The sequence below is a fragment of the Peromyscus maniculatus genome, chromosome 17 (genome assembly GCF_049852395.1).
Source record: "Peromyscus maniculatus bairdii isolate BWxNUB_F1_BW_parent chromosome 17, HU_Pman_BW_mat_3.1, whole genome shotgun sequence".
In the NCBI taxonomy this organism is placed as follows: Eukaryota; Metazoa; Chordata; class Mammalia; order Rodentia; family Cricetidae; genus Peromyscus; species Peromyscus maniculatus.
Window position 1 is genome coordinate 3,586,633 of NC_134868.1, and position 22,425 is coordinate 3,609,057.

Genomic DNA, 22,425 nt, shown 5'->3' on the forward strand with positions numbered 1-22,425 from the left:
CAGCTTCTCGAGCAGCTGCTGGACTGCACGTCTGTGCACTGCACCCTGCTTCTCTCTCCCTGGCCGTATGGACTCCAGGAGATCTGGGTCAGTGCTAGTCTAGTGGCTCCAGGCGCTCTGGTGGTGGAGAAGGGGGAGTACAGGTCTCTGTGGTGGTATTGTGTTTCCCAAAATATTGTGTACCCTAATAAATTTATCTGGGGTCAGAGAACAGAACAGCCACTAGATACAAGGCTAGAAAATGGTGGCACTCACACCTTTAATCCTAGCATTCCAGAGATAGAAATCCCTCTGGATCTCTGTGAGTTCAAGGCCACATTGGAAATAGCCAAGCATGGTGACACACGCCTTTAATCCCAGAAAGCCAGCCTTTAATCCCAGGGAGTGGTGGTAGAAAGCAAAAAGATATATAAGGCGTGAGGACCAGAAACTAGGAGATTTTGGCTGGTTCAGCATTCAGGCTTTTGAGCAGCAGTTCAGCTGAGAGCCTTTGGGATGAGGACTCAGAGGCCTCCAGTCTGAGGAGACAAGACCAGCTGAGGACCCGGCGGAGGTGAGATAGCTGTGGCTTGCTCTGTCTCTCTGATCTACCAGCATGGACCCCAATAACTCGCCTCGGGTTTGATTTTATTAATAAGAACTTTTAAGATTCCTGCTACAGGTCTCTGTGATCTGTCCATACTGACGGTGTAGCACGTGACCGATACACTCTGGTCTGCATATCCACAGGGCCACTCACCCCGGACAGCACACTCTGGCCCCCTCAGTACCCACACAGGCCCTGTGCATTCTTCTGAGACACGTGACACTCTGTTTTGGGGATGGTGCCAAACTCGCCTCGAACTCTCGGGCGCTGGGATGACAGGCGTGTCCTACTGTACCCAGCTCAAGGAGACTTGTTCTGGGTGCTTAAACTATACCCCATAATTTCACTCTACTCTTAGATGTGGTATTCTAAAAATGTAACTTCCCCCAGGTCTGAAATAGCTCTGAAGTGAGCAAAGGCCCTTCCCTCGTGAGCTGTGCAGGAAGAAGCCGGGGGGCTGCGGGGCACAAGGCAGCCCCAGAGTACACAGCTGTCCCCTGGCAAGTGCTGCTCAGGGCCACCCTGACCCCGCCTGCAGCTCCCAAGTACCCTTCCAGGAATGGTCCCAGGACACACAGCCCACACCTTCCTGCACGGCCAGCTGCTGGCCTGTCTCCTCTCCTCCTGCAGACGCACTGGCTCGGCAGCTCCCCAGTCCTTGAGGGAGGGTGGGTGCAGGCAGCCTGCTGGTTTGCCTCAGGTGTTGGGTGAAGGCACCAGAGCCAGGAACTCAACAGCCCAGCTGTGGCCAAGCAGAAGTCACTGCCTCAATGCTGGGAGCCTGCTTCATCAGCCCTGCTGTGACTTGCACCCCGCAGAGCTCCCGGGGCATGTCAGACACCAAAGACACTGGCCATGACCCCAGGTGCCCGCAGGCTCACGTCCCTGTCCCGCTGGTGTGAAGGAAGGGGCGCCTGGGGAGTGAAAGGACGCCTGGGTCTTGTTCTGTCTTTGGGCCTGGTGGCCCCCATGTCCTTGGCAGGCAGGATGAAGGCCAGAGCTAGGAGTGTGGTGACAGTTGATTCCTAAGAAGTGGGGCTTGGTCGTCGGCCCTGTGGTAAAGTGATGGCCTAGGAAACATGAGGATCTGAGCTCAGCACCCAAACCCACATAAGAACGCAGCCCTCGGTGCTCAGCTTCCTTCCTTCCTTCAGGCAGGCTAGGACCCAAACCTAAGGGACGCTGCTCAGAGTGGTGTGTCTTCTCACTCCATGGCACAATCAAGACACACAGTTCACCTGAACCAGACAATCCCTTACCAACACCATCTCCACAGCTGATTCCTGACTTTGTCAAGTTGATAATTAGAGCCAAGCATCCCAGACTCCCATGGACGCCCATAAGGATGGGTGGTGCCAAAGCCTACATCCAGCCGTCATCTTCTTGCACACTCACTAAGCAATCAATGGTGCAACCTGAAACTGCTTATTTCTGGATTTTTCCACTTAGTATTTTCAAACTGCAGTTAACCATGAAAAACTGAAGCCCAGAAATCAAAACCCTCTAAGGAGGGGATGAATGTCCACTGTCTGTAAGAAAACCTGCACTGGGCTGTGGATATGGCTTGGTTGGTAGAGTGCTTGTAGCTTAGTTGGTAGGGTGCTTATAGCTCGGTGGGCACAGGCCTTCCATTCCCAAAGCCACATAAGCCAGGCCTGTGGTGCACACCTGTTATCCTGGCTCTCGGGAAGGAGCAAGGTAAGGCCGGCCCGGGCTGGATGAGCCCCTGTGGGTGACAGTAGGCAGATGGAGGCAGGCGGGAGAGCTGCAGGAAGCCCTCTGGTCCTGAGGGCATCAAGCACGAACCCTCCTTTTCTGGGAATTCCTCTTACTGATTTCCAAGTCCTCTGTCCAAGTCAGCCTGGAGACCCAGCTCCACATCCCACGCCCCAGGTCCCCTCCTCAGCAACAGAGACCATCCTGGTGGCAGCGGATGGTGATGCACCCGCAGGGCTCAGTCACCTCCACACACAGGTACAGAAGATGTGTGGCTTGAGGCACCCCAAAACACAGCACCCTGAAAGCACTCAGGCTGGAGGCTCCCTGACACCTAGACAACCCTGCTGGCCGCTCTAAGCCCAGTGGCTCCCAGAGGAGCCTGACTGACGTCTGGACACACTGGCGGGCAGGAGCTGGGACCCCAAACATGGGCAGCAGGAAGGGGACTGGGTTTGAACAGGAAATGTGACCTCTGTGGGGCTCTCTGCACCCTGATGCATGTGGGACCTGCTTGTCTGCCTCCTCCTAAGACACTCTGCAACCCAGGGGTCCCCCAGACTGCTTCTCTCCATATGGTCCACACACACCCCAGTTCTGCTTCCTGCTCTGGGTCCATATGTTAGCTAGTTGTCCCTCCATCCATCCCTCAAGGGCCTCAGATCACAGGGCTTAAGTCACATGGTTCTTTCCTGCCTCTATGCAAGACACCCCCCCCCCCCACACACACACACACACACTACGGTCTCCCTTCTCCAAGGCTGGTGACCTTCATGTCCACACTAAGATCTTTGGGGCCAAGACAGCTACAGTGGGGTTGTGAGGGTCTCCTGAGAAAGCAATCCTGCCCCCACAGTGGGTCTGCGGTGACCCTGACATGCTCAATGACCTTGTCACCTCCCAGACAATCCAGCTCCCCTGCTCAGCCCCACATACATCGGGTCTCCCCAGCAACATCCTGTATTTGTTTAAACTCTGAAACATTTTTATTTACTTTGTGATTGTGTATGTTTGTGTACCAACATGCACATAGGTAGAGGCAAGAGGACAATTTTCAGAAGTGGTTCGTCCCTTCCACCATGCAGGACCTGAACTCAGGTCCTGAAGCTTGGCTGCAAGCTCCTCTACTCACTGAGCCATCTTGCCGGCCTGGAACCAGATACCTTCTAAAGTGTTCTTGAGCCTCAAGTACTCTGTTCTCCCTTGGATAAGCCACCCATGCTGACCAAAGTCCCCCAACAGTCCCCGCAGCCATCGGAGACCACTGTCTACCCCGCCAAGATCAGTCCCTCCTCAGTCACTGGCCCTGCTCCTGGGTCACGCCTGGGTCTGATGCCTCTGCTCAGGAAGCCCGGGCCAATGGTCCTGCCTGCTTCTTGCCACCCACTGCTTCCCAAGGCAAGCTGCCCTTGACTGGCAGCCTCTTGGTAGGCTATGGACACATGTCCCAAGGTGCATTTGCCCCGTCTCCTGCTCCTGCCCAGGGGTCCTTGGGTGCTTCAGCCCTCAAGCCACCCTCAGCAGGCTGCTAGAGGGGACGCTGTTCCATGTGGGCAAACACTGACCATAGCCCTTGATCCTGCAGCATTGCTCTGTAGGGGACCCTGAAGGGCAGAGATTCTCCTAGCTGGGGAAGCTAATTGTAGCCAGCCATGCTAAGAACATAGCTAGAAAGCAGAGGAACAAAGTGGGGTCTGACTACAGGGTGGAGTATTACTCAGCCACGAAAAAGGAACAAAACTCTCACATACCAACACACACAGATGTATCTTGGAAACATGCTTTTAAGTGACAGAAGCCAAACCAATGGTCACCTGATACCTGATGAAATTCACATGAACCAGCCACAGCAGGCAAAGCCAGAAACAGGAAGTATATACAAGAGAAGTGGGCAGTGACAAATGATATGGACAGGGTATCTTTTGTGGGGGGTGGGGGGGGAGATGGCATGTTCTGGCACTAGATAGAGGCAATGGTTGTATAACACTGTGAATGTATCAGATGGTATTATGACAGCTGATTCTGTCAAAATGACATACCCAAGAAGAAGGGACCCCAATCAAGCAACTGCCTCCATCCGATTGGCCTATGAACTGTCTGTGGAGCATTTTCTTTCCTTTTATTTTTTTAAGCCTTTTTTTTTTTATTTATGGACATTGTTATTTTGCCTGCATATATATATGAGGGTGTCGGGGCCCCTGGAACTGGAGTTCAGACCGTTGTGGGTGCCATGTGGTTGCTGGGAATTGAACCCTGGGCCTCTGCAAGAACAGCCACTGCTCTTAACTGCTGAGCCATCTCTCCAGGCCCGGAGCATTTTTTTAATTGCTAACTGATGGAGGAGGGCCCAGTCCACTGTGGGTGGTGCCATCCCTGAGCAAGAAGACCTTGGCTGTAGAAGAAAGGCAGCTGAGTGCTGGGTGTGGCTGTGCATGCCTATAATCCCAGCATTCTAGAGCTCCAGGCCAGCCGTGAGTTCCAGGACAGCCAGGAGAGAGCCTGTATCAGAAAGAAAAGAAAGGCAGGCAGAGCCTGTGAGCCTGGGGGAGCCAGTGAGCAGCAGTGAGCAGCAGTGAGCCTGGGGGAGCCAGTGAGCAGCAGTGAGCCTGGGGGAGCCAGTGAGCAGCACTCCTCTGAGGTTTCCATTTCAAGCTCCTGCCTGACTTCCCTCAATGGGCGCTGTGATCTAAGGTGGAACAAACCCTTTCCTATCTGCATTGGTCATAATGCCCATCACGGCAACAGCGAGCGAGCAATCAGGACAAGCCTTGTCACAGCCCACTGTGTCACTGGGATGGAATACCGGAGGCAGGCGACTCTGGAAAGGTTTCGATCACGGCGGGCTCAGCGCGGGCCAGGCCCTCTTGCCTGCATCACAGGCACACGGAACAACACGCCCTCACACCCAGCCTGAGGCCGGAGGAGACTAAGGCCCCACACTCCTCAATGCACGGCCCCAGTGATGTCACCAACTACCACCAGCTCCCAACATGGCCGCCTGGGGACAAATCTCCAAAATAGGGTATTTTAGAGGCTCCCCTCAGACCAGCAGCTGCTGAGCTGCACTCTTGGTTGACTAATAGAGACAGGGTCTCCTAACGTAGTCCAGGTTGGCCTCAAACTCCTCCTGCCTCAGCCTCCAAATGCTAGGTGACAGGCGTGTGCTGCCACACACCCAGCTGAACCACACACTTATTATCTATCAAAATCACGTCTCTTAAACACCCCACCACAGGCTGAGGTACTCTCAGTTCCAGAATCTGTGTCAGCCTGGCTAAATACCTTTGCCTGAATTCTCAGGTAAACCATGTCCCTGTGGCCGGGGAGAGCCAAGTCACCATACCCTAGGAAAGCCATGGCCTGCGGGCAAAGGTCCAGTCATCACGGAGCTGCGGCCCCGGTGACCTGCAGGGTGGGGGTGGAGTTTGGTTTGCAGAGTCTCTAAGGACACAAGGCCCGGCCTTGGGCAGAAGGCTGCAGCTCCAGGACCCTCCCCTGCCTGTGCTGCAGTGCGGTGTCTACGGTGCTTACTGCGCGTTCTGTCTCCCTCCCTCTTCTCTCTCCTGGTGCGGCAGGGCCTGTGGGGCCCCTGGGAAAACAGCCCCTGGATGTGGGTCCACGTTTCATTTCTGCTTTCAGAATCAGAGCCCATGCTGGCCCACAAATGCCAGCACTGGACACACCAGGACCAGCCAGTCTGTGCCCTGCTTCCCTGGAGTGAGCCTGCCCCATGTCCCGGACATGCGTTAGGATGAACCCCGTGACCCATGCTCTACACTACTCTGCTGAGCTCAAGGTTGCCAGGGTTGCTGTGCCCTCCAAGAGTGACAGTCCACAATGCTCAAAGCCCCCAGAAGGCTGGGTGTCCTTGTAAGCTAAGGCAGCCCACAGCCCACATAAGCATCTCCTTTCTGAAGGTGGGCGGGGGAGGGGAGGCTGCTCCCTGCCCACTGGAGGATGCCCCAGCTCCTGCTGTCCCCACATCTTTTGAAATGGCAACTGTAGCAGGGCAGGCAGGGACACTGACTGACAGACAGGCCCCTCCTTCCACAGGAGTCTTCCTGTTTTCTGGCTAGCACTGCACTATGAGGCTGCACCCAGGTCTGAGGGGACAATAGGACCCAGTGACACCCTAACCTCAAAGCAACCCAACTTCTCCTTTTGGGGAGCTGAGAAAAAGTCCCTGACTCTGCAAGCTGCATAGATCTTTGGCCTGTGCAGCCTGGGACCCTGAGGTCCCAGGACCCAGGGATGAGTGTGGCTAGAGTCACATGAGCTGGGGTGACCTGTGACCCAAGACAAACCGAGGCTGGACCTCTGGCAGCTCTGACCAGGGAACAGGGGCTTTGCAGATACAGCTAACACAAGGTTCTTTTTTTGTTAGTAGTGCCTTTCATATAGTACTCAAAAGCTGAGGCAGGGGGATGAACAAGTTGGGATGGGTTTTGGCAACACAGAAAGAAAGGGAGGGAGGGAGGCAGGAAGGGACCCCGGTGTGGTACATGCCTGTCATCCCAGCACTTGGGAGGTAGAGGCAGGAGGATCAGAGTCTATGGTCATCCTGGGCTACATAGTAAGCTTAAGGCTAGCCTGAGCTACATGGGTACCTGCCTCAAAAGAAACATAATACAAACAGAAAAAAAAACTTTTGCTCACATGTATATACCTCACCCAACACACATAATTAAAAATGAAAATTAGCTGTTGGAGAGATGGTTCAAAGGTTAAGAGTACTGGCTGCTCTTCCAGAGGTCCTGAGTTCAATTCCCAGCAACCATTTGGTGGGTCACAGCCATCTAAGATGAGGTCTGGTGCCTCTTTCTGATGTGCAGGCATGTATACAAACAAGCAGAATACTATATACATAAAAAATATATCTTTAAAAAAATTCCAAAGTCATCTTGAAAAAAATGAAAATTAGAAAAATAAATAAAAATCAGGCTGGGTGTGGTGGCACACACCTTTAATCCCAGCCCCTGGGAGGCAGAGGCAGGTGGATCTCTGTGAGTTCAAGACCAGTCTAGTCTACATAGAGATTTCCAGGACAGCCAGGGCCACAATGAGACCCTGTCTCAAAATAATAAGTAAATAAATAAGCTAAATTAAAATTTTAAAAAAGAAAACCTTCTGGCCAAGCCTCTGCCTCCCAGGAAGACTATGGGCAGTGTCCAGGTGGGAGGGGACAGTGTTCACGCAGGGAACACTGTCAGGTCACAGGCACTCTGGTGTCCTGCCTGCAGGAATGCTCCTGGCATGTGGTGGATAGAGGCTGCAATACTAGCCGGTGCCCTCAGAGTACAGCCTGCCACTCTGCAGAGAAGGACCTGATCCTGGACATGGGCAATGTCCACGCTGAGAAGGCCCACTCTGCAGAGAAGGACCTGATCCTGGACATGGGCAATGTCCACGCTGAGAAGGCCCACTCTGAGCACGGGAGCCCCAAGCTGATGGGCACCAGGAAGCATGCTGACTGCCTACCACGGAGCTAGCTCTGGTTCGCCACCACCTCCCCAGCCTGTGACTACCAGAGAGCTGGTCAGGCTGCTCCATGGCTGAGGCCCCGAGAAGGAAGCCAGCGGGACTGGTGGGTGACTCACACCAGTGACTAAGTGCCTGACAGTCACAACGGCCGGCCGGTGCCATGCCAGCATCCCTAAGCGATGGATGAGGAGCTGGCAGTGGCTTCACCAGCACAAGAGAAACGACAGGTCCTGAGACAACTATGGAGCTGGCCACTGGCCCCCAAGAACAAAGTCACTGAGTGTCACCAGTGGTTAGTCTATAGGGACTACTGTGGGCGGATCTGGAAGTGTGACCTTATTTGGAAACAGGATTGCAGGAATCTGTGTTCTGCAGCTGTAACAAAACACTTGGACTGGGGACTTCACAACAACGAGGGTTCACTTACCACATGACTATCCTGCCTCCCTCCCACTACGTCTCCTTGAACTTTGGCCTTTTCAGTCCGAGGAAGGGCTCTGCAGGTCCCACTTGAGGGTTCCAAGTGGCCAACAGCACCGCTCTTGCCTCTGGTGCCATCAGCAAGGCAAACAAGGGCTACCTGAACACACCTGCCAAGATACCACCACCACTCGTGACCCGGCAACTGGTACCTAACCAGTGCCTCTCACGAGGGCAGCATCCACAGCACAGCACCACTGCACAAGGTTCGTGTCACGGATGCCGCAGAATGGCCAGAAGCTCACTGTGCCACACAGAACAAGATCCAAAGCCTGCAAATGGTCGGATCATGGCTGACTGCTGGTGACTGAGGCTGAGGAAGGCTTCTGTATCTGTGGAATGGATGGTTGATCTGCACAGACGGACTGAGACAGGCTGGGGAAGCCAGACTCAAAAGGGAACCTAAATTCTCTTCTCTCTTCAAGACATAGTCATGTAGCCCAGGCTGACCTCAAACTCTCTAAGCAGCCAAGGATGATCCTGAATTCCTGATCCTCCTGCCTCCACCTCCCAAGTGCTGGGACAGGAGCTACACACCATTTCCATCAGTTTAGAAAACCTCTTCTGTTACTCAGGGTTTTTTGTTTTTTTTTTTTTCCTTTTTAAGTTTATGCAACATAGGACGCTGAACTTTCCGATGGGTTGTGGAAGAGAAAGCAGAAACACACCACCCATGCTGGTGCGCAGCTGAGCCCTGTGACCTCAGACGATGGCCTGTAATGATCTTGGGAGGAAGAGGAACTCAGATTAACACAGAAGGCGAGAAGCAACTGCATCGAGTCTACATAGCAAACAGCAGCCCTCCATGCAGGGGGTGGTCAAGAGGTCATAGGTCAATGGGGGCTGCCCACCTCCAACTCCCTCCTCCAGGGACCCTAAGGATAAAGAAGCCTTCCACATCGGGGTCATGTCCCAGTCTGGTTTGGCACTCAGGGTGGGGGTAGACTTAGTTCAAGACACCCCAGGCCGTAACCTCCTCTGGCCTTTTAGCCATCTCCACGTGAGAATCCAGAACAGCCTTGCTTGGGGACAATGACAGGGAAGTCTGCATGATCAGTACAGACCAAACGTGGCCACTTCGTTTTTTGTTGTTATGTTTTTAAAGATTTCCTATGTATTTTATTTGTTCAGTGTGGTTGCTTGCATGAGTTTATATGTACTAGGTGTACAGGAGACCAGACCTCCTGGATCTGGAGTTATAGATGGCTATGAGCCACCATGTGGGTGCTAGGAACTGAACTCTGGTCTTCTGCAAGAGCACTAAATGCCCTTAACTGCTGAGTCATCTCTCCAACCCCATCTGATCTTTAATGTTTGTGCCCAGCTTGGGTGTCTGGATATCACACCCCTGGAACACTGTCGACCTCCTGAGACAGTCTTTCCCTGGCCCGGAGCTAACCCCTTATTCAAGCCTGGCTGGCCATCAAGTCCCAGCTCCCTGTCTCTGCCCCGGTGCTGGGATTACAAACGTGTGCAACCACGCCCAGCATCTCCCAGGGCTCTGGAGGTCAAACCTCAGTCCTTGTGCTGGTGAGGAAAGCACTCTGCTGACGACAGCCATCCCCTGGCCCACACAGGCTGGTCTACAGTCAGCTGGCTCTGCAGACAGAGCCTGCACTTACAGAGATCAGCCATCAGGGGATGGTACTTAGTGAGGACAGGAAGCGAGCTCCCAAGTCACAAAAGGCAGAGGAACCTCAGGCACAAATGGATTAGTGAGGTCAAACTGCAAGGGGGCACAGTGAGTCTGACCCCGTGACCAGCAAGAAAAGGAGCCCATGGGGGAAGGGGGCTGCCAGGTGGGGGTGGGGGTGCCAGGTGGGGGTGGGGGTGCCAGGTGGGGGTGGGGTTAGGAAGAAGAGCAGGTCCCATAGTGGTGGAACACTGTACCACACTAAGGTGGTAGCCAAGGGTGTCACACTCTTCTCCCCACACATCGAGACCCAGCCCTGAGGCACATGGCAGGCTTATGTACAAGCAGTACATCGGCACTGGCTTTAGTTACAAGGAACCAAAAGGCGGGAGGTGAGAGGAGACTCCTGAACGGTTTGTTACCTGCTCTGTGTTCCCTGCTAACACTGCTTAAAAAATCAGCCAGGTGGTGGTGGCGCACGCCTTTAATCCCAGCACTCAGGAGACAGAGGCAGGCGGATCTCTGTGAGTTCAAGTCAGCCTGGTCTATAGAGTGGTTTCTAGGACAGCCAAGCCTACACAGTAAGACTCTGTCTCAAAGAAAAAAAAAACTTCACTAGCAGCCAATGGGTGAGGGACTTGATACCAAGCCTGATGACCTGAGTTCAATCCCTGGGATTCACATGGAGGAGAACTATACCCTGAAGGTTGTCCTCCGACCTCCACATGTGCACTGTGCATACACACACACACACACACACACACACACACACACACACACACACACACACTTGACTTTAAAAAGCCTATTGAGAAAGAAAGGCTGGAGAGATGGCTCCGGGGTTAAGAGCACTGGCCCTTGTAGAGGCCTCAGATCCAAGACCCAGCACCACATGGCAGCTCACAACTGCCCATAGCTCAGTTCCAGGGGATGGGATTCCTCTTCTGGTTTCTGCAGGCACCAGACATGAACATAATGCAAGCAACACCCCCCCACATGCACACACACACACAGAGACACACACACAGAGACACACACAAACACACACAGTCATACACATAGAAAAGGGGGAAAAAAGCTTAGCATTGAAAAAAGACAGAAAAGAGCAGGGCCTGGGACCCGCACCTCCAGAGCTGCAGACCCTGAGCCTATCATCTTCCACATGACTGTACTATGGTCTGAGACACGTGAACATCTCATCCTAAAATGCCCTTCTGTCACCCATGCCCAGAAGACTTGCCCACAGGGACATATCAATGGCTCCCATGGAACTTGGTGAATGGGGACTTGGGCAGCAGGCATAAGGTGGGGGTTTGGGGTGGTGTCCCCCAGTACACTGTGAGACCATCTCCCTGGTGCTCCTGAAATGCCCTCTGATGTTCAACATGAGCTCAATCTGTTCACCCAGGATCCGGAGGGCAGATGAACACCAAGGACATGTGAACCCTGCCAATCTCCTCTCCTGTTCTGGATGCTCTCGAACTTGAGGTCAGGCCTGGCTGAGCTTGGGGAAGATGAAGCCTCCCTCAGCGAGCAGATCACGAGCAGCCTTCTCTAAGTGCCTCTGGGTAAAATGCACAGCCATGGCTCCCCTCACACCCCGAGCCTCGAGGCTCATCCATGCCAGAGCCCAGACCACTGGAAGTGGCCGACACCCCAGATACACGGAATGATCCCCAAGGAGCCAATTCTAGGCCTGGTGCCCGACCTCACCCAACCTGCCCTCCAAAGCCAGGACACATGTGCACTTTCTCTGTGTGTGCTGCTGGGTGTGGAAATCTGGGTCCCATGCAAGATCAGTGCATTCTGGGATGGAGACCCAGCTTTGCACAAGCTCAGTGAGTGGTGGGAAGACCCTGAGCATCACACAGAGCTGAGGCAGCAGGTTAGCATCCCCCGCCTCTGCCCCCTTCCCCCTTCCCCCCACCGCTCACCTCCAGCACGGGCCCTGCGCCCAGGATGGTCCTCTCAACGCCGCTGGCGTAGCCCTTCTGGCTGAGCGCTGTGAGGCAGTGGATGAGAAAGTTGGTGCTCTGCGTCTTGCCGGAGCCACTCTCCCCTGAGATGACGATGCACTGGTTCACACGCTTGCGCAGCATGGCGTAATAGGCCACGTCTGCCAGCGCGAACACGTGTGGCTCCAGCTTGCCCAGCTGCTGGTTCTCGTACATCTTTACATACTTGGGGTTGTAGATGGGCAGGAACTTGAAGGGGTTGATGGCCACCAGGATGCTGCCTGCGTACGTGTAGATCTTGTGCTGCAGGAAGCGCAGTTTCAGGTTCTGCAGCAGATTGGCTTCAGTGAGCTCTGGCAGGTTACACAGGTCGTCAAAGTCGGCCTGTGGCCGTGGCAACAGCCCACGCTCCACCAGGCGCCGCGCTGCCGTGGGCTGCGTCAGCAGCTGCATGTGCAGGTACTGAATGCTGCCATCAGCATTGCGCTCCTGTAGCACAAAGTAGTAGCCATCCTCCTGCGGGTGCTCGTCCTGGGCGCGCCGGGGCCACAGCAGCACGCGGTGCACGGGCGAGTCGCTGGCGTCCAGCACCCACTCCTCCCCGCCCGCCTCCTTCACCTCCACCAGCACGTAGCACTTGGAGCCATCCAGGCGCAGGCTGGCCACAGCGTCTTGGATGACGTCGGTTGTTGTACTGTCCTTGGTGGCGGTCACCCGGCACGAGGCCTGGCTCCCAGTGCTGGACAGCTGCGGGTAGATGTGCAGGTGGTAGGTGGCCTGCTGCCGACGGCCCGAGCTGCCAGCCTCGTGCGCACTCATCCTGCCGGCCTCCTGGCCTCAGCATGCCTCACCGGCGGCGGGCGTACACACCCTGCAGCTGGAAGGAAGACCAAGATTAGCCAGGTGATCACCCTGGCAGACAGTGCCAGACCCACAGCAGAACCCACCAAGGCAGATCAGACCAGAAACAATCACCTGGTCTTGAGTGAGGACCCAAGTGCCTCCATTTACTTTCTTTTCTTTATGACAAATATGATGGAACCCAGAGCCTATCTATTGTGGGTACAAATATCCCTGAGCCATGACACAGCACAGGGGTGGGAGTGTGTGATTCTAGGCAGAGCTCCACCCCTGACCACGCCCCCAGGCCCTTACTGGGGATTCTAGGCAGGGGTTCCACCCAGAGCCACGCCCCCAGCCCCTCACTGGGGATTCTAGGCCGGGGCTCCACCCTGAGCCACACCCCCAGCCCCTCATTGGGGGATTCTAGACAGTGGCTCCACCCCTGAGCCACGCCCCCAGCCCTCAATGGGGATTGTAGGCGGGGCTCCACCCTGAGCCACGCCCCCAGCCCCTCACTGGGGATTCTAGGCGGGGCTCCACCCTGAGCCACACCCCCAGCCCTCACTGGGGATTGTAGGCGGGGCTCCACCCTGAGCCACGCCTCCAGCCCCTCACTGGGGATTCTAGACAGGGGCTCCACCCCTGAGCCATGCCCTAATGCTGAAAAAAAATTTTTTAATAAAATACATTTACTTCTGAAGGCTGCAAGAACAAGGAATGAGTTGATGCTGATAACTGCCTGTCTGGTATCTTGCAGAAGGAGACACAAATGCAGTACGGATCAAGTGTTTGGGGGACCATTGTGCACCAACTGAAGACAAATGAGGCCTTTGCTCCAGGCCAGCAGGAGAAGCTGGTCTGTCTGCAACTCCAACAGTAAATGAAACCCAGTAGGAGTGTCTCTTCCAGAGCTGAGAAGCCTTAAAAGGAGCGGCAACCTGAAAGAGGGGCTCTGAAGGATGGAGAGGAGTTTGTTCACGGGACTGGCCAGTAGTAGCAGGGTGTGATAGTCTTCACTGCCTGCTTTTATAAATAAAGTTCTATATCAAGGCATAAATACTATATGTGGCCACTTTTGCTACAATACCAAAAAGAATGTCACAAGAGAGACTGAGGGCTACCGAGGCTGTGATATTTACCTCAAGTCACTTCCAGATGTTTGCTGGCCTCTGACTTTGCAGAAGTGTGACTTAGACCAGCAGCCGAGGGATGACACAGGCTTTGGGATCCTGAGCCGTGAAGTAGCAGGAGGGACAAGGCTGAAAGAAGCTCCCCATGACAGGGGACAGCAACAGTTCCCACAAGCACCATGGACATGCTCAGGGCAGACAAGACACAAGCTTCACTTTGGGGTCTTCCCCACATTACTAAGGAGCCATCTTCCGGTAGAATATGGATCATTTGAGGCTGAGGTGCAGATCAGTGGTGGAGAACTTGCCTGGCATTCTTGAAGATCTGGGTTCTATCCTCAGGTCCCCAAAATAAAATATTTGGTTCAATACATACAGGCACACCTGACTAACAGCACATACCTGTCACCCCAGCTACTGGGAAAGCTGAGGCAGAAGGATGTGAATTAAAGGCCAGCCTGGGCAGGCGAATCTCTGTAAGTTCAAGGCCAGCCTGGTCTACATAGTGAGTTGTAGAACAGTCAGGGCTACACAGAGAAACCCTGTCTTGAAACAACAACACAAGACCATCCTGGGTAACTCAGCTTGACTCTGTCTCAAAATAAAAAGTGAAGAGGACTAGGGTGTCCAGCCAGAGACCAAGAGCTAACAAGGCTATGTATTTACCTCACAGCCACTTCCAGACGTTTGCTGGGCCCTAACTTTGCAGAAGTGTGACTGGGCACCACAAGCCTGTAGGGCTTCAACACCCAGTATCTCAAAACAGCAGGAAACAGACACGTCAACACCCAGCCCATATCCAGATCCACCAAGATCTGAAGAAAAATTCCTATGTGCGAACCCCAAACAGACACGTTTGTCTTTACCCCCTGCATCCACACACAACCCTGACACTGCCTTTGGTATTGAGGACAGTTAGGAATGGAGGCCGCAGAGCTGGCTCAGCAGCTAAGAACACTGGCTGCTCCTCCTTCCAGGGGACCCAGGTTCAGTTCCCAGGACTCCATGGCGGCTCACAACCATCTGCAACCCCAGTTCCAGGGGACCCAGTGCCCTCTTATGTCCTGCCTGGGGACTCAGCTGGCATGTGGTGCACAGACATATATGCAGGCAAAACACCACACACACAAAATAAAACAAAAATTAAGAATAAAAGCATCTAGACATGGCTCACTGTCGTCAGGACAGACAGCTGATGACCCTGAGAGTAGAGGTGCCTGCCAACACCTGACAACTGGGTTGGACCCCTGGAACCCACAGAGGACCAGATGTGTTGGCACACACGTGTAGTTCCGAGTCCCACAGTGAGACAGAAACCACAAAGAAGCCCAAGGGCCATCTGGCCTGGGGTACACAGTACCAGCGCTGCAGAATGGGAGACAGTGCCTCAGAAACAAGGCAGAGGTGGGTCAAGACACACTTGTCACCCTGGTATCTGTAAGGTAGACAGTAGCAGGAGGATCATGAGTTCAAAGCCAGCCCCAGATACATAGCAAGTTGGAGGTAAGCCTGGGCTACATGAAGCCCTGTCTCAAAGAAATCAAAACAGAAAAAAAAAAAGAGGAGAGAAAACTGACTCCTCAAAAGAAGTCCTCTGACCTCTGACTGAACACCATGGCAAGAGTGAGCACAAGTGCAAATGCACACGCACGCGTGCATGTGTGCGCGCGCACACAGACACATGACATACTGTGTTACTGGCTGACTCCAGGGCACACACTATTGTTGTGTTTTGGGCTTGTCTTTTCATACAGGGTCTCACTATGAGGCCCTGAGTGCCCTGGAACCCATTATGTAGACCAGGCTGGCTCAATTCATAGGCCTGCCTCTGCCTCCTATGTGCTGGGGTCACAGTTGTGCACCTTTTTCTTTGTTTGTGTGCACCAGTGCCATGTGCACATGTGGAGGTCAGAGGACCACCTGCAGGAATCAGTTCTCCTTATGTGTTGATTTACTGTTTGTGTCTGCATGCCATGACCTCATGTGGAGGTCAGATGACCGACCACCTGCAGGAACCATTTCTCTCCTTATATGTTGATTTACTGTTTGTATGTACATGGCATGACCTCATGTGGAGGTCAGAGGTCCACCTGCAGGAACCATTTCTCTCCTTATATGTTGATTTACTGTTTGTATGTGCATGGCATGACCTCATGTGGAGGTCAGAGGACCACCTGCACGAATCAGTTCTCCTTATGTGTTGATTTACTGTTTGTATGTGCATGGCATGTGCACATGTGGCGGTCAGAGGACCACCTGCAGGAATCAGTTCTCCTTATGTGTTGATTTACTGTTTGTATGTGCATGCCATGACCTCATGTGGAGGTCAGGGGACCACCTGCACGAATCAGTTCTCCTTATGTGTTGATTTACTGTTTGTATGTGCATGCCATGACCTCATGTGGAGGTCAGGGGACCACCTGCAGGAATCAGTTCTCCTTATGTGTTGATTTACTGTTTGTATGTGCATGCCATGACCTCATGTGGAGGTCAGGGGACCACCTGCACGAATCAGTTCTTCCTTCCACCACGCGGGTCCTGGGGGTGGAACTCAGGTCATCAGGTTTAGCAGCAAGCACCTTTACCTGCTGAGCCATTTCACTGGCCCCTGGAAGTCTGTGTAAATGTTAACTATCACTCCAGCGGACCCCAGGCATTCCCATCCCATAAATCTCTCTGGAGAGACAAAGTGGGGACAGGTGAACAGCCCAGCCATGTGTTCTAAGAGCCCTGAACTAGAGATCACAGCCACGGAGGAACAACTGCGACATGGCACAGCACAAAAACAAGCCGTCCTCTGCCACTAAGACGGGACCACTGAACTGTAAACCCTGCCCTAGAGTACCCACAGACACAGCACTGAACAAAGGGACTCAAATCCCAGTACACAAACGCACAGTGTGGCTCACATTACAAGGCAGAAACACACCAAATGTTCACCAATGGATAAAGGATGAGTTAAACGTGGAAAACCACTCAACCATGAAAAGGAAGGATGCACTGGGACAGAACACAGCATGGGTGAAGCCGGAAAACCTGATGGGGCATTGCTGAGTTGGCAGGTCCTGGGTTTCATCCCCTAAAGTGTAACCGGGAGGTGGTTGTACCTGTCATCCGAACACTGGGGCAGTGGAAGCAGGAAGACCAAGACTATCCTCGGGAATGTAGGAAGTTTGAAGACAGCCTGGTCTGCATGGCAAAAACAAAGCAGTAGACAACACCGATACTCAGTGTGGCCCCACTGAAAAGAAATGCCTGGAAGAAGCCAATCACGATGGCACGAAGCAGAGCAGAGGGCAATGGACAGGTTCCAGAAGGGACAGCTGGGAGGATTGCGCGACACTGAACCACTACCCACCAGGAACTGTCCGCTTTCAGGTGGTGAACTTTACATGACTTCACTTCCATAAAATGGAAGCTCTCAGGCCATAAACTCCACATAGAGAGCATTCTCTAAAATGTAGCTGGTCTGACAGGAAGCTGGCTGCCTCAGGGCGTGGTGATAAGGAGGGTCAGGAGACTCATGCATCTCTGACCTTGGTCACAGCATCAGACTCATGCCACAACCATACAAATGCCACCCATGGCTTCCTGGGAGCAATCACACCTTTATAGACCGTTTGAGAGAGAATTAGGTGGTGTGAGTTTGAGGATAGCCTGGGTGCCGCAGATAAAGGTGCTCGCTAACAAGCCTGACAACCTGACTGAATCCCCAGGACCCACACCTGGTTGAAGCAGAGAACCCACTCCCACCTGACCTACAAGTTGTTCTGTGACCTCCACAAGACACCAACACACATAACAAATAAAATGGAAAACTAAACAAAAACCCACAGAAGAGTAAGAACCAGGCTTGCCAATTCACACCTGTCATCCCAGCACTTTCAAGGCTGAGGCAAGAGGATACTCGAACTCAGGTTCGAGGCCAGCCTGGAATACAGCCAGAGACCCTGTTTCATGCAGCATGGACAGGTTGGGAGGCTGTGAACACAGCAGGGGCTCTGGGTGGGGCCTGCAGCCATGCTCTCCTGGCAGTGTAGGTCACTCTCACTGTCAATCATAGAATGTTCCAGATGGTGCCACCAGGGGACAAGAGCAGTGTGTATGAGGAACACAGGGACTCAAACTGTAATTCTGCACCTTAATCAAGTCACTCGCTGCCTGCGGACTTCCAAAGGTGGCCTGCAGATACAACAGGGGGTCCTGAAAATGACAGCACCTAGTGACGGTGCAGCTGGGTCAGTCTGTCCTGTGACATTTGAAAAATGACAACAAAGGCTAATGATGTGCATTTGAAAAAAATCTGTCAAATAACACGGCTGGGGACCCACCAGTACCAGTAAGGGCATCTGAGGGCCCATAGGCTCATGTGCGCAAATCTGCACAAACACATGCTCATGAGTGCACCCTCGAACACACAGGCCCCGTGCACCCAAGCCCCTTCACGCCTTCGCACACATGAGCCTGCACGTGTCCACTCGTGGGCCCGTGTCCAACACCACAGAAACATGCCCACAGCCAGACTCAGACAACCATCCCTCCTAGGGCATGTGTTCCATGAGGTGACCCCGGGGTACAAAGCCAACAGCTAGTCCAGGAGCTTTGGACTGTCTGCTACCAGACTGCTTGGTATACAGGTGGCCAGGTTACACTGGTGCCCACCCATGACACCCTAACAGGGACCACGTCCCATGGGAGAAGCCAGCAGAGCCTGCTGATGGCCACCCATCCTGCCCAGAGCCCCTTAACTGAGTCCCTCTGACCATGCTGCAGATGTAGGCTGGGTCGTCTGTGCCTCTCTCAGAGGCAAGAATAAGGCTCATGAGGACAGTTAACAGGGCCAGCCCAGCAAGCACCATCACAAACCGGAAGGAAGCTGATAAGGCTTCTTGCCCAAGATGCCTGCTGCCCTGCCAGGCTGTGGGCAGAGGGGACGGAAGCCAGTTAAGCTCAAGTAAAGAGACTGTTCCTCTGCCAGCACCTCTTCCCATGTTGAACTGCCTGCTTCCTGGGAAACCTCTCCATGGGATCTGCCTAGGGAGCCCCTGGCAACTAGCCACCCTCCCCAGGAGCATCCCGATACAAGGAGGAAGAAGTCTGCGTGAAGATAGCACCGTACCCACCTTCAAACCAGAGTCCAGCTGCCCAAAGGTGCAAGTAGGGGGATTGCTTGAGCCTAGGGTTTCAAAACCAGTGAGAGCCTGGCTCAAAAATAAACAAATAAAGCCTACACACACGGATACAGAGAGATAAAGACACATTTAGAGAGAGATCCAGCCAGGCAGTGGTGGCACATGCCTTTACTCCCAGCACTCAAAAGGCAAAGGAGGCAAAGGCAGGCAGATCTCTATGAGTTCGAGACCAGCCTGGTCTACAGAGTAAGTTCCAGGACAGCCAGAGCTGTTACACGGAGCAACTGTCTCAAAAAGCCATAACCAAACCAAACCAAACCAAACCAAACCAAAACAGAACAAAAAGAGAGATCCAGGCCTCCACTGGGGGATCCTAGACAAGGGCTCCACCCCTGAGCCTCGCCCCAACCCCTCACTGGGGGATTCTAGACAAGGCTCCACCCCTGACCACGCCCCCAGCCCCTCACTGGGGGATTCTAGGCAGCAGCTCCACTCCTGAGCCACGCCCCCAGCCCCTCCCTGGGGGATTCTAAGCAGGGGCTTTACTGCTGAGTCAGTTTTGATAATTATAGCTTCATGGCATCCTTCTCAAGGGGACTTGTTGGCTTTCTGTGTCTTCTGGCACACCTTCCTCATGCTATGTTCAGAGTCTGGGACCTGGAAGCTCATCAGGCTATGGCCCAACATCCTGTCTTAAGTGGATGTGAAACCAATACCCTGAGAATCCCCGAGCGTGTCTGGGAAGACTGTACACGTGGGACCATGAGCCAGTGTCTGTAGCCCCTGTGGAAGAAAGCTGGGTGGAATGGCAGGTTTGGACAGTGCTGGGCACAGGAGGTCCTGAGAAATTATATTCTGTCTTGCTTTATTTTTTATTTATTTCAAGAGTCATATTCTGTGTATTCTGTGGTGCACACTGGCCTTGAACTCAAAGGGGATGCTATTGCCTCAGGACTACAAGTGTGAGCACCGTACCTGGTGTCATCTCCTGTTAAGACGTGAGTTTCACTGTGTAGCCCAGGCTGGCCTGGAATTCCACTGTCTGCCTCAGCCTCTGGAGTGATGGAAAAACAGACAGGTGCCACCATGCCAGCTTCTCAGTCCTTAAATACTGAAAAGCTAACGTGCCTGACCTATCTTGAGTACCAACCTCCCCATACCTACCCCCACCCCATCCCCACACATATGAAGTAAAAACCAAGCTGCCAGAAGCAGTCCCTAAAGGTTTGTACAAAACAATTCCCTTAGAGCTGGGGAGATGGCTCAGTGAGCAAAGTGGATCCATGCACAAGGCAAGTCCTGACCCCCAGAACCTGCATAAAAAGTCAAGCATGTATCCAGGCGGTGGTGCACGCCTTTAATCCCAGCACTGGGAGGCAGAGGCAGGCGGATCTCTGTGAGTTCGAGGCCAGCCTGGTCAACAGAGCGAGATCCAGAACAGACACCAAAACACCGAAACTACACAAAGAAACCCTGTCTCCAAACAAACAAACAAAAAGTCAAGCATGTATCCAGGCGGTGGTGCCACACACTTTTAATCCCACCACTGGGGAGGCAGAGGTAGATGGATCTCTGAGTTTGAGGCTAGCCTGGTCTACAGAGCCAGTTCCAGGACACTCAGGGCTACACAGAGAAACCCTGTTTGAAAAACCAAAACAAACAGGCAAAGCCAAACGTGGTACTGTGTTCACAACCCAGCACTGGAAGAGGAGACAGAAGGCTCCCAGGCTCACTGGCCAGCCTTCCTAGCCAACTGTGTAGCTTCTGGTCCCATGAAAGACCCTGCCTCAAAAGACCAAGGTGAAGCACAACTGAGGAAGACATCTGGCATCTACATGCGTGTACACCATCATGTACTTGAGTGTACATATTCAGACACACACACACACACACACACACACATACACACATACACACACCCAACCCTCTCGTCACAAAAATCAAATCAAGCTAGCGGATCATCCAAGGGGAGCTTTCAGAAACAAAACGACTATGGACAGGAAACTGGGTAGTAGGATGCAGACCTTCCAGCCAACAGAAAACTACCCAGCCACAAAAAGGAATGAGGTTCAGGCTCATGCAATAGTGTGAACGAACCTCAAAAACACAATGCTGCAGTCAAACTTCCCAGTTCACACTGTGATCCCAGCACGAGGGGGGCTGAGGCAGGAGGACTGCCACCAGCTGAGGCCAGTCAGAAGTACACAGTGAGATTGCTCCTTTCCCCGCAAAAAAAAAAAAAAGAATTAGCCAGGATGCTGAGGGCAGGCACCCAGACGAAAGAGGGCACGTGGCCCATGAGTCATCAATGAGAAACTCCCAGACAGGCCACTCCATAGAGGACGGCACACCAATGACGTTAGTGCCTGTCCTGGGCCGGGGAGGGAGCAACCTATGGTAAAGGATCCCCTCAGGGGATGTGGAAAGGTCCTCGAAGTCCTCGAAGCAGATGATGTGCCTGTGTGTGTGTGTGTGAGTGTGTGTGTGCGCACGGCCCCCGCCCCCACATGCTTGTAGCATACCATGTCTCTGCTAACATCACAGCTAGCAGCACAGTAAGTTGGGATGCTCCCATGTATTCTGAGACAAGGTCTCAATCTGCAGTCAAGGCTGGTCCAGAGCACATGACTGACCCTCCTGTCCAATCTCCCCAGTGTGCCAAGCACAGGTGAGTGCGGCCATACCTGGCCGGCGCAGTCTTCCTAAAACCTGACAGACAGTTGGGGAGAGGGCTTGGTCACTAGGACATTCACTACCCAACAGTGAATACTCAGGTTTGAATCCCCAAACCCATGTGAAAGAAGCAGGCGGATGAGGACAGCCTGGTCTAGGTAGTGAGTTTCAGGTCAGCCAGCACTATACAGTGAGACTCTTGTCTAAAACCAACAAACAAATCCATGCCGGCTGCATGTGGTGACCCAGCCTATGGGGGTGATATGGACACAGGAGGAACCTGAGAGTGCCATGGCCAGCCAGCCTCACCCAACAGCAGCATGTCCTCTCTCAAGGGACAGGGGAGAGAGACAGCCTGCTCTGGGCTCCGCATGCATGAACATGCAACACGAGTTACACACACACACACACACACACACACACACACACACACACACACACACCTGCATATGCACACCAAGCTTTTAGCAGCAATCTGGACTCTAAGAAGACACCAACTCTTGACCCATGCAAGGACTACATGAGACCCTAGGGCTGAGATTTGGACACAGTCAGCCACTCTTCAGGCTCCACACATGCCAAGCCTCCTGCATGAAGAGCCAGGCTTGGAGCCACATTCTGGCAGCCACTTTGGAATTCACCAGAGGAGGCAGAACGGGGCCCCACAAAGAGCAGGGCAGCCGACTCGTTTATATAAGGCCATAATTTGAAGCCAAGTGTTTAGCGGATGAAATCATTCCCCAGTTAAAAGGAGAAGGCTGGCCGTAGGGCAGGATGGGCTGAGTGGTGGGGGAAT

General features: G+C 53.4%; 1 protein-coding gene across 40 annotated transcripts in view; it reads right to left on the reverse strand.

Annotated features, from left to right (window-relative positions):
- Positions 1–22,425, reverse strand: part of Myo9b (myosin IXB) — a 93,902-nt gene that overhangs the window by 61,326 nt on the left and 10,151 nt on the right. For all 40 annotated transcript variants that reach the window (XM_076553203.1, XM_076553219.1, XM_076553202.1 and 37 more), the window contains exon 2: positions 11,831–12,728. In XM_076553203.1, coding sequence (XP_076409318.1) covers positions 11,831–12,670 — 840 coding nt within the window. In that variant the 5' untranslated portion in view covers positions 12,671–12,728. The remainder of the gene's footprint in view (positions 1–11,830; positions 12,729–22,425) is intronic.